Source organism: Manis javanica, chromosome 4 (genome assembly GCF_040802235.1).
Source record: "Manis javanica isolate MJ-LG chromosome 4, MJ_LKY, whole genome shotgun sequence".
Lineage (NCBI taxonomy): Eukaryota > Metazoa > Chordata > Mammalia > Pholidota > Manidae > Manis > Manis javanica.
Window position 1 is genome coordinate 144,632,016 of NC_133159.1, and position 12,083 is coordinate 144,644,098.

The following is a 12,083-nucleotide window of genomic DNA, read 5'->3' on the forward strand; positions in this document are numbered from 1 at the left end:
AGTGGCTAGGGCATTTACACAGCCTGAATTAACCAAGTAAGCCTTTAAGCCCTTACAATGAAACATTAAAATTCAATGTGGCTCTAATCTCTTCCTTACAAAACATTGACCCAAAGAGTCTGGCTTCAAGTATGGGTTTAAAAAAAAAGTAAACTGTATTATGTTCACCACCCAGCTCTTCCATATGACCACATTAAAACATACACACACACACACATAAATAAAAACTCTCAGGCCCATTGTAATACGTTGTACCACTTCTGAATGCAACACTTAGCTCAGGCTTACTTCCCTGACAAATAAAGGAAAGCACTTTATGAAGCCAATTTAATTGGGAGGTGACAGAAAACATACAGCCATTTTCTTTAGCCTTATCATTGAATTGGCTTCAGCTCCAATCTCTGGCAAATCCCACTCAACAGAAGAAATTAACCAGGTCAGCAGAACAGGTGCTACATGGTGTCTGTCAAGGGCCTGGCATCACCACAATTACTTGCATACAATGAAGCAGTAATCTTTACAGATCATCTCCCCCAAGAAGCATATTGGGGAGAGGGAGGACAACTGAAGGAAAGCAGGGGGAGAAAGTGGGAAGAAGAGGAATAGAAGGCAAAGAGGAAAGGCAAGAAAAGAAAATGAATGTGCAGCTGCCTCTGCGGCTCAGCAGATGTCAGGACGTGATGTACGAGGCTAGGATAAGCTGTCGTAGCTTGCTGCCAAAGAGTGGTAAGTGATTAAAGCCTGCACAGTTCTAAGCACCATATTTAGAATCTGCGGGGTTTCAGGACTTGCACCCATTCCTTGCTGTGCTGCCAGATGTTGGCAACTGGTCCAGTTCCTACTGACTGTGCATGGATGGCAGCAGTTGGTACAGCAGCAAAGCAATCTGGAACGCTTCCGGAGATGCTGTACATTAACAAGTGTCACCCATCATTCACCTTTACAGAAGGCTGAAACAACTCCAATTTGCTGCCACTTCCCTCTTGGGAAACAGCCAAGATAAAGTTGCGCCTGGCAGTCCCATTTGTTTCACTCAGGTGTTTCAGCTGCTTTGCTGACCTCCATTAGTTTAAGTTTTAATTTAGATTAACCCCAGCACCCCAATTAACCAGCAAGGGGAAAAGCTAAGATGTGACTAGTCATAACTCTAAAATCAGAATTTATCAGAGGTAAAATTATTAATTGGGATGAAGGGCCAATCAAGTAATGCTATTTCTTTTTAAATAGACCTCCAGGCAAAAGAAAAAAACCTTTCAGACTTAGGATTTCCAGTGGAAGCAACTTCTCCCCAGCAATTTCAGTTATTTTATTAAGCCTATTTAATTTATGATGCACTTTCCACTGAACAATGTACACTTCAATTAATGAAGACTAGAACATTTTTGATCATCTCCCATGGTCTCACACAATTATACAACATTAATATCCCATATCAGGTATTTCTATAGACACTCTGGAACAAAATACAGTTCCCTACTCATCTGACAAATGGATATAATAACAGAAGAACAGGAAAAAAGAATCAGGACCTCTGACTAGGAACACTTGAGGCCACAACAATCCTCTTTCCTATGGCTTTTCAACATTACTTTTAAGACTCACTTATGGCAATAATTTTGTTGAACATTACAGAGTGACTAGAAAGACTAATAGAAAGTCTCTCTCTTTTTAGGGCAAAGCCTCAGGAGCATCTCCTGTATAGAATCACTTGTTCTACTGGCTTCACAGTACAAAATTTTTTTTTAAGTTCCTTCCTTCATATTCCATATACATGATACAGCCTCATGGCTAAATCTTTAACAAGCAGTTGCAAATTCTTTGGCAAAAGTTAGCACACTAAAAATTCCGTAGCAAGAAAAAAGTGAACTTAATAAATAATGGCTCAACAAAAACTGGTATGTCACTGCCACATCGCATCCTTGATTCTCCAGAGCTAGAAAGGGAATATCCTAAAACACAGCTCATCAAGGAGGAGGACTTATCCAGAGACCAAGGATTATAGGAAATTATTTGAGTTCTTCAGGATAGCCTAAATATTTAATTTACTTATCATTAAAAAGAGCAACATGCCAGCAGATAATGTCATGGAAAGAACTGGGGGATGTTTGTGAAGAGATACTGAGAACTGGGCCATATTTCAACTTCTACCAATTCTTTCTGTCTTCAAAGCACTGGACTATTATTATAAACAACAGTAGCAGACAGTCTCCAAACATACTTAACCGATTTGAACAAGCACAAAAAAACATTAAAGACAAGAGACTTAACAGGTAATAGATGGGACCAGAATTGCAATGCAAGAACTCTGGGATCTCAGCCCTTTTAGCTCCATATTCCGATCTAACAATAGGACAAGAAACCAAATAACTAACAAAAAGTCCTCCAATAGCATTATCACAAACGGCTGAGAAAGAATAAGCCTCTTGACTCAAAGAAGCTGAAACTGTTTTATGGAATAATTTACACTCTGCAGCAGCTAACAAAGTAGCTGTAGCTGTTTTCATTTCAAAAGGAAAAATGTAAGACAGAAGAAAAGGAACAGATCAAGAACCAACACAGTAAGTCAATTCTGAACACTGCAGTTCCAACCCCTCCTCTGACACTATGCTCCTTCCAAAGTTAGCTACCTTTTGGTCAGACAATTCTGTCAGCTGTTTTAAAAATTTCAAACCTGATTTGTAACAAAAAAAGAGAGTGTAAACATCACACCTGGTGGTAAAAGTCATCATCATCAAAGATTTCTTCATCTAAGTCCTTCAGGTGGGCATTGGCAAGTGCTTGAGTAAGAGTCTCCTATATCAATGAGAAGAAAGGAAGGAGTAAATCCCAGTGGTGTTGTCAAAGTAATGGAGACACTAAATATGTGTATAATAGTCAAAGTAGTTTTCCTTAAGATACAAAAAGCTCTTAAAATTAAAGAACAAAACATTCCAATCAAAAAGTGGGCAAAAACATTAATAAGTACTTGACAGAAGAAGAACCACAAATAGTCAATAACCATATGTTTTACCTCATTCTAATTAAATACATGCAAATTAAAATGAGAAGACACCATTTTTCACCTTTAAAACTGGCAACACTCAGTATTGGAAAATACAGCTTGTGAGATTGGAAATTAATGGAGCCTTTTTTGGAGGCAATTTGATAACATCTATCAGGATTTAAAATGCATATTCTCTTTGACTTAACATTTCCACTTCAAGAAATCTATCCATATGTTCAAACACACAAATACAAATGCTCAGGAATGTTTCCTATTGCATTGTTTCTAAAACTGAAGACAACATAAATATCCATTGTTCAAATAAATTATAGTATACATTCATATAATGGAATACTCTACAGCCATTAGGGAAAATGACACAGATCTCTATGTAATGATAAAGAAGTGTCTAGGACATATCAAATTTAGAAAATAAGTTATAAGATTTTATATATGGCTTGTAGTATTTTATATATTTATACACCCACATACATATTCATCCCATTTAGTTAAAAAAGGAAGAGAACCCTGTGTGTGTGTGTGTGTGTGTGTGTGTGTGTGTGTGTGTGTGTGTGTGTGTGTGTGTGTGGCTGTTATCAATCAAAAATAGCTGAAAGGTTGTTACAACTATGAACATTGGTTAAATCTGAGGAGTGGAATTATCAGTTGGGGGAATTTCACTTTTCATTTTTAATTCTTCTGAACTTAGAAATATATATTTCTTCTATAAATAAAAGATTTTCCTTAAACAAAAGAATTTAATACTATTTTGGGTCCTTTTCTGGAGTATATAAATGTCCTACATAAAGCCTAAAGTACACACTGGCTTCAATACTGACACTTCTACAGAAGCAGCTTTAAAACTGAAATTTAAAAATCAGACCATGAATGCCTCCATTACCAGATTTATATCAAACTCAAAAATAAGAGAAGACTACACACAAGTTAGTAATAGCTCCATTTTTTACAAACTTTCCCCTCTGACATAACAATCTTAGTAAAGTAGTGCTTTTTCCTCCCTCTCACTAACTTCTTAAACCAAGACTACCACCTACATATAGGTAATCAGCGTTTTCAGTCGATTAGCCTCATAGAAACAGCTCCCCATAATCACCCTGAATCCCAGGGTTCTCACCGGCTGTCCTGGCAAACTCTCTGGGGCAGGCTGTGCAGCTGGTTCAGCTTTGCCAAGAACTCGGTAGACTGAGCGCTTGGTCTGTGTCCTCCGAAGTAATCTTTCTTTGTCCATCAGAATATGATCAATCTGAGTCAAGATTGAGCGTTCAAAGGCACCAAAACCCTGTAACATTAACCAGTGTCAGATAACACAGAGAGTCTGTGCTGCAGGCAGCTACATTGGTTTCTCTATCTTTCAGTGTCTGCATAGAAATAGACAATCCTCCTTTCAGGGGGCACTTTCTGTTAAACACTGAGTTTGTGAATGGCTGTTAATTATTCAGAAACAAACAAACAAAAAGTCTTAAGCTGATTATATTACTTCCTATACCCAGAGATTAACTTCTGCTCCCTCAGTTGTAGTTGTTTAAAAATCCATTTATTTAAGTATTAGGTATTTCCAACACTTGAACACTTACAAGGCCACAATCTCTAGAAAAAAAATGTTCTAATAAAGTTAAAATCCCAAGTCTGAATGGTATAAACTCCAAAGGTAGGAGTTTAGTAAATTTTTCTATAAAAATGACCTGATTACTATTATCCATATAAGTGAACACTTGTTTCAACTTCTTTAAACTGCTTCAGATTGCTACACCTGTGTTACACACAAACACACTTGCCTTCCCCAGTTTCCCAGAAGCCAACTTGGTTTTATCGTGCCACTTCTGAAGTGTGCGGTTCCTGTAGACTGTAAAGTCAGCAAAGCGCTTTGCCATGAAGCTGGGATAGTCACCCATCTCCAGCTTCCTCTTTAGTGGGGCCTTTCTCTGCTTCTTCTCTTCTACTAGCTCTTCATCTCCACTGGAAATCTCCTCCTCACTAGAAAACCAACAAGAACATTAAGTCCAATGTAAATAAATATTACCCAAATGAAAAGCTAGGCTAACATGCGGTCGAGAGTATTTAGGCCTTGCCTATTTTGTCTACATTTTAAATACACCACAGATGAGAGAATGGCTTTTTTGTTTGAAAAGAACATTCATGAGGTTAATCAAAAATTCCTGTAACTTTTCAAGTAAATATAAAAATAACTGATTTTAAAATATTTTTTAAAAGATAAGCAAACTGTAAAAATATAATGAGGTCACAAAACCATTAGAAGTGCATATGAACCAGGCCTATGTTGTTACAGGATGGTCCCGAAAAATTAAACATACGATCACATTTTTATGACCTTAATCCCCAAATCAATAAGGGAAATAGGTCTCCCTATAACCAACTGTGCAGGAAAGGTGAATAATATTAGGTGAACCAAATGAAGAGAAGCTGACTGTGAAGAAAACTCAAAGGGGCAGGCAAGAGAATGAGAATGAGGGCTGAAGCACAATAAAGGCCATGCCACGAGAAAGCAATGCCATCTCTACATAGTCAACTGCACTCACCAGGTCACTGACCCCAGCACAGAGAAGGTGCTCAATAAACGTGGGCTTACTTTTTGTCCGTCCAACTAATTCAGTAGAAAAGAATGCAACAAAAGATGAGCTCAAGGGGAACAAACTGGTACCATACGTGGCAGGCTCCGAGGGGAGGAAATCCTTCACTGACTGATAATTCCAGGAAGGAAAAAGGTTTATTCTACTGTTTTCTGAAAATGTTCCACCTTCAGAGTAACTGGTTCTTCCCTCACTGAAGAGGAGATGGTTGTTAACCAGTGATTCCATGGTATGGGCACAAAGTACTTCATAAACATTAATTAAGCATTAATATTAAAAATGTGCTTTCATCTACTTATTTTGATAGGTCTAAGAGAAAGCAAGTGTTTTGCAGAAGCCCACAAAGAGAATCAGGCACAAGTAAGCACAAAAATTCAAAACTTAATTCCCAATTTATGGGCCATCCTGGCTACCAGTTAAATGTAAGATGCTCTTTGTTTTACTAGTAGTGACTCTGAGAGCTGCCTGGAAAGGAGTTGGCTTTCTCATTCATAAATGACGGGAATGTATTCAGATTAAAATTAGTACCTACACAGTCCACTCTTGCCTTACCTTTCTGTTTTGGGCTTTGTCCCATCTACTAGATATCTAGTGTCTGGGTACTGGAAAAGCAACTCTTCCTGAAGATCTACCAGTGACCTCAACAATGCTTTAAGTGCCTTATGACCTGGAAAATGAAGCACAAAGAAGGAAACATTAATTATCTACAATTCTCCAAAGCAGGCAACGCTTGGGACTCATGACTCCTGAGCAGTTCTCACTGAGGGGCGGGCCCAGGGCACGCAGGCACTAAGAACTCTGCAATAGAGAATTCCCAAGAAGAAATAACAACAGCACCTTGCCTCATAGGGTTGTTTTGAGAACAAGCAAGGTAGTATGTAAGACGCTTAGAAAAGTGTCTGCAATAAATTGTGAATTTTTAGATTTGGTAAGGTTGACAAACTCCTTCCCTGTCTGCCATTATAACCAATCGTTTTTTCCCATTGGTGTTAGTTTCTGCAGGTTACCCACCTACCTCCTGGACCACCCTCTATCCATCAACTGCTTAAGCAATTCCTCCTCTTCTCCTAAACCGCTCAACTTAGTCACTACCACCCTCTCTCAGGAGATCTCATTTGCCTCTGGTTTGAGCTGCCACATCATTCATTCAATCTCTCCACACTTATTCTTAGGAAAAATTATTGTTCACAAATGAAAACCCAAGTTAATGGCTTGCTGTTTGCAGTACTGAATTGTGTAGTAAAAATCTGCACATTGAGAATTTGTTCTCACACCTGGTTCACTTCATAGACAACAGGATGGATTTGTAATAAAGCTGGTCAGGATTAAGTATAGTCTATGGCTAAGAACCTTGAAAATAAAAACTGGCCCTCTGAGAACTGAACTCTAAACTTCTTTATCAGCCTAATCCTACTAAAGAGGCTAACTAGACACTGATAATCATGATTTATGAGTTGACAGCACTGAGATGTCTCTCTAACTATTAAATTTTCACACTTCCAGGAACTGCAAGAAAATCTTCATCTGGGTGCTTCCATCACTCCTTCAAATATACTATGTCAGAAACAGAACTTTTTTCTCCTGACCTAATAATACTTCTCCCTTGTCTGATTTTTCTCTTCTCTATTTAATGTGCTTTCACAGGAGATCACTGACATTTTGGTGTGCTTATTCTATATATTTAATCAGTTGCTAAATCATGTGATTTTCATTCTTACCAAAAGCTGTCCATTTATCTCTGGCTATGCTTCTATCACTCCTTCCCTCTTTCCCTTAAATTACCATAATCTTCTCACAAGCATCCCTACTTTCACATAACAATCCCTACATTCATTTTTCTTTTATATTCCACACTAACTTCAGCCCACACAAACTTCAGTTTAAGTGATTTTTATGAGTATTATTCTGTCTTTGCTGCCCAGTGTAAGTAGCCTTTCACTATTTCACACCCCAGTCTGTTTCATCAGTGGGAGAGCAACACATGAATTAGACAAGCTCTCCATATGTATCATATTATAGCATTCTATTTCAACATAAGGCTAAGAGCTAACTTACCTAGGAAAGCCTTCTAAGATTAGTCAGAAGGAGCTCAATAATTGCTTCATATTCCTTCAAATATAAGACTATATAAATGTAACTTCCTTGTTTAAAATAATCTAAGGCCCTTGATCACATCTTTTCTAAATCCTGTATTCTAATCTTACAATTAGTACATATCCATACCACTGAAACAGATTTACAATACATAAATATTAACTGAAAAATCCAAAATGCTTTGTGTTTCAAACCAAGATTCTCAACCTGTTGCGCTGTATCTTAAAAAAACAAGGAAATTTTCCACCAAATGTGGAGATGTTACACTCATGAAGAAAAAGTCATACACAATTATCCTCTGTCTCTCAGCATTTAGGAAATGGATTAAGTATAAACAAGATAAAAAGCAAGAAGTAAAAATAAAGATTGGACAATTTTAAAGGCAAGAATTATTCAGTCTACATGTCCTAAATGTATAAAGAGGACAACAGTAGAACAAAGAATACAAATGACAACTGCAAATATCAGGTCACCATAAATGATCAGAATGAAAAGAGCTGAGAACTGTAACAGATATCCCAGGTGGTTATGGTTCTGAAAATCTATGCTGTAGCAAGAAACTTAAGAAAACAGAAAAGATACTGACATTTGGAAGGAAGTCCATGAAACAGAAATCCTCTCATTCAAATTCTATGGACTAACCACTGTTTTTAACTTCTTTTCTAAAAATGGCCACATCTTGAGACAGAGCCCATGTTTTCCAAAGTGACACCACAAATAAATTTTGCTTTGTAGTTTTCAAAATTTCCAAGACCTAACCTTGGAAATATTACACTAAGTAAAATAAGCCAATTGCAAAAGGACAAATACTGTACTATGATTCCACTTAAATTAGGTACTAAAATAGTCAAATTCCAGTTCACAGAAGCAGAGAGTAGAAGGGTGGTTGTCAGGAGTTAAGAGGAATGAGGACCGAGGACTTACTGTTTCAACAGGCAGAGATTCAATTTAGGATGATGAAAAAGTTCTGGAAATGGATAGTGAAAAATATCACAATATTAAAAAAGAACTAAAAAAATCCCAAGACCAGAGTATAATAAATAATTCTACCATCCCAGTTAATCTCTATACCAAAAAAAAATCTATAATTCTTTTATCTTGAGACTACTAAAAAGGAACTGAAAAAACAATGGACTATTATTCAGGCTTTAAAAAAGAAGGAAATTCTGACAGACTCCACAACCCGGTTATACCTGGGAGATTATTCTAAGTGAAATAAGCCAGTCACCAAAAGGTAAATACTGTATCATTCCACTTATATGAGGCATTTAGAACAGTCAAATTCATGGAAAGTATAATGGTGGCTACCAGGGGCTGGAGGGGAGAGAAATGGAGAGTTGTTGTTTAATGAGTTTAATGACTACAAGCTTAAGTTTTGCAAGATAAAAGGGTTCTGGAGATTGGTTGTGCAACATGTGAACGTACTTAACACTACTGAACTGTACACTCCGAAATGGTTAGGATGGTAAATTTTATGTCATGCATTTTTTACCATAATAAAATATTTAAAAGAACAGGAAAAGCAAGTGCCTGTCCCTTATTTTCTCTAGGAACCATGTGGCCATGATCTAGAATAAGAAATCAAGAATCACGCAGGAAAGAAGCTGCAAAGCAGTCTATAATGTCTATAGCTGTTTGCCCCCAACAAGTAAGTCATAATTTGACTCTAACATGTAGCATTACCAAGAATTGTGAAAACAGTCCACAAAAAGACTACTACTTTTAAGGGCCAGTTCAAGTAGCTATACAAGCCCTTTTATTTAGTTCAAATCAGTTAAAAAGAATCCATTGCAGATATTTTAGACAGCATATCAATCCAACAAGAAAGCAGAGAGCCAATATCAGTAAATCAAAGTGTGCCTTTCTGTTAATACTCTCTCATATGTTCTCATTTTATACACCCCTTCACCTAGTCAGAAAGTAGCCCTGAAGTATTTAAGCTTCATTCAGGGATAGCACCACCATGCATCAAAGTGTCAAGAGGCCTACCAGAGATGAAATCTGCAATTCTGTGCTTCTAAACTACCCACTCACCCCAAAAAATTTTTTTATCAAAGTCAAATCACCAGTGACCAATACATGGACAACTTCTCATAAAGAGATTTAGAAGACAGAACTCAATTCTCACTTCTTTGCAATATTAGGGCCACATTTCCTTCTAGTAAGATTATATGTAAAACCTGAAGAGACAATGGGTAATCCTTGCTAGATGCAGAAGGCCTCCTCAAAGCCACAGCTGACAAAAAGAGTGAGGGAAGAATCTCTCATGGAGGCTCAAATTCAACAGTAAATTCATCCCAGCCAAAAAACAAAACAAAACCTCTTTATCATTCATATATGTCTGAATTCTTTTTGTTCAACTCTATGAATAATAAAGAGAATGGAACCAACAGTTTTTGATTCACTCCTAATTTTTCTCTCAGTTACTGTCAGAGTTCAAAGTTAAGAAAAGCAGCTGAGGTGAATATACATTCTTTTCTCTCTCTGGGCACATGGCCCGAAAAACAAATGGAGACTGTCAAGGATAAATATGTTTATTTTGTCCTACATGGTCCATTTCCAGGGGCCTTTCCCTAAAAGCAGATTAAGAAGGACATATGCCTCACCACATTACCAAGATTCAACTTAAGCAATTGGGCAACGGCTTTAGGAATAATTTTCCAAGTAGAGAATAAACAGAAAGAGTACTTTACTAAGGGTCAGAAGCCCTATATTCTAACTGACACTATCACTAACTAGTCATTTTATACTGAGTGGACCAATTTAATCTGAGTCTCAATTTTCTCACCTATAAAATGTAGATAATCCTTTATCTGTTTATCTCACAGAATTAAGTTAAAAAATAATAATTGTTTTTTATATATTAGGGTATTTTGCAATTTAAAAATGCTGTAAAAATAGAAAGTATACTACTATCAAAAAATCATCTTTCATATGGTGAATCTTAAGCTCTGCCTGCATTGCTCTACAGCACTAGGATTGGACTAGCATTCACAGATTTCTACATTAAGTATTCACTTACATGGAACCCATATGCAAGCATTCTATATATAAAATGTCACCAATCTAAAAGCCATTTTCACCTAACAGCTTTATTTTTTTCCCCTGATTCATCTAGGCTGTTTGACATAAACAAAATCGTAGGCAGAGCATAAGTTTGGACATGGGCACACAGGTCATTAATTAGATTATAAACCAATAAGTAAAATTTCTAGTAAGCAGATGGTGGGGAACCAAAAAGGTAATTGTAGAAAGTAAAATAAAGCTCACCTTATCAGTTTTGAGTATCTATAGTTATTTTTTAAATAAAAATGCAAACAATCATTTACGTACATGTATACATACACTCCCACACCCCTATTACTCCAGATAAATATATTGAACCAGAATGTACAGATTACAAGAACATTTTTCCCCTTCAAAAGTAACTAGAACTAGAGCTAAACTATAGGTCAAAATGACACACGATATATTGGCCTGAGAACAATACTTTTCATTCAAATCCACACAAGCCTGCCACTTGCACTAGTCATCCCCAGCAATTAATCCCCCAAGAAAGACGTTTGATTAAATCTTTTCAAGCAAATCCTTTGCTTTGCTTTTGTTAGTTCACTTCTTGTCAACATCTATTAAAATATGCCTTTAATTCTCCCACAATCTTAAAAAACACCGATTCCACTGTCTTCAACTTTAATCAACTGTATGGCCAGCATTTTTCATTTCATAATAATGTGCTGCTTGGAATTCAAGAGGCAGGCTCAGCATCAATCATCTGGTAAGAATTTTTCCACTGCAATAAATATGCAAATGAGGAGAGCCAGTCAGTCGTATTTCAGGCCCGACTTGCTAGTGTTTTAAAAAAGACACAAATTTATTAATTGCCGGTGGCCAGAGGAATCCTATTACTTTGGGCATTGATTACAAAGCTGTGTGAGTGATTATTGTGCAACTCGCGGGCTACCCAGGCATGAGGAAAAATTATTAAAGCAAGGCAGAGATTATCAACTCAGAATAACAATAAGCCTTAACATTTAGGCCCTAACTTCTTCAACAAAGAATTACGTGAAGGCTCCACTGTATCATAATTCTGAATTCTGTCAGTACTACTGTTTAGGCTTGTTCTATATTCCCCAAGCAGAATGGCATTACCAGTAAGAAAGAGTACCACAGGTCACAAATTGCTTAGCACCAACCATATGGATGAGATGCTATCATTTCCAAAGCACATCCAACTAGAATTTTTATATATACACATATGTATGCACGTATACAGATGTGTCCACATCTGTATTCCCATATTTAGATAAATGTATGTGTTATTATGAGGCCTGTGCTTCTAACTGAAACAGTATCAGGAGTTCTGTCCCAGTGTGTTGGTTGGTTCTGTGGACCAAAAG

The 12,083-nt window shown here is 36.9% G+C and overlaps 1 protein-coding gene across 1 annotated transcript in view; it reads right to left on the reverse strand.

The window, feature by feature from the left end:
* AATF (apoptosis antagonizing transcription factor) overlaps window positions 1-12,083 on the reverse strand; it is a 116,665-nt gene that overhangs the window by 77,928 nt on the left and 26,654 nt on the right. Inside the window, exons 5-8 of the mRNA XM_037026940.2 lie at window positions 6,145-6,259; window positions 4,780-4,978; window positions 4,119-4,283; window positions 2,710-2,793 (exon numbers count right to left, since the gene is read on the reverse strand). Of these exons, the coding sequence (XP_036882835.1) occupies window positions 2,710-2,793; window positions 4,119-4,283; window positions 4,780-4,978; window positions 6,145-6,259 (563 nt within the window). The remainder of the gene's footprint in view (window positions 1-2,709; window positions 2,794-4,118; window positions 4,284-4,779; window positions 4,979-6,144; window positions 6,260-12,083) is intronic.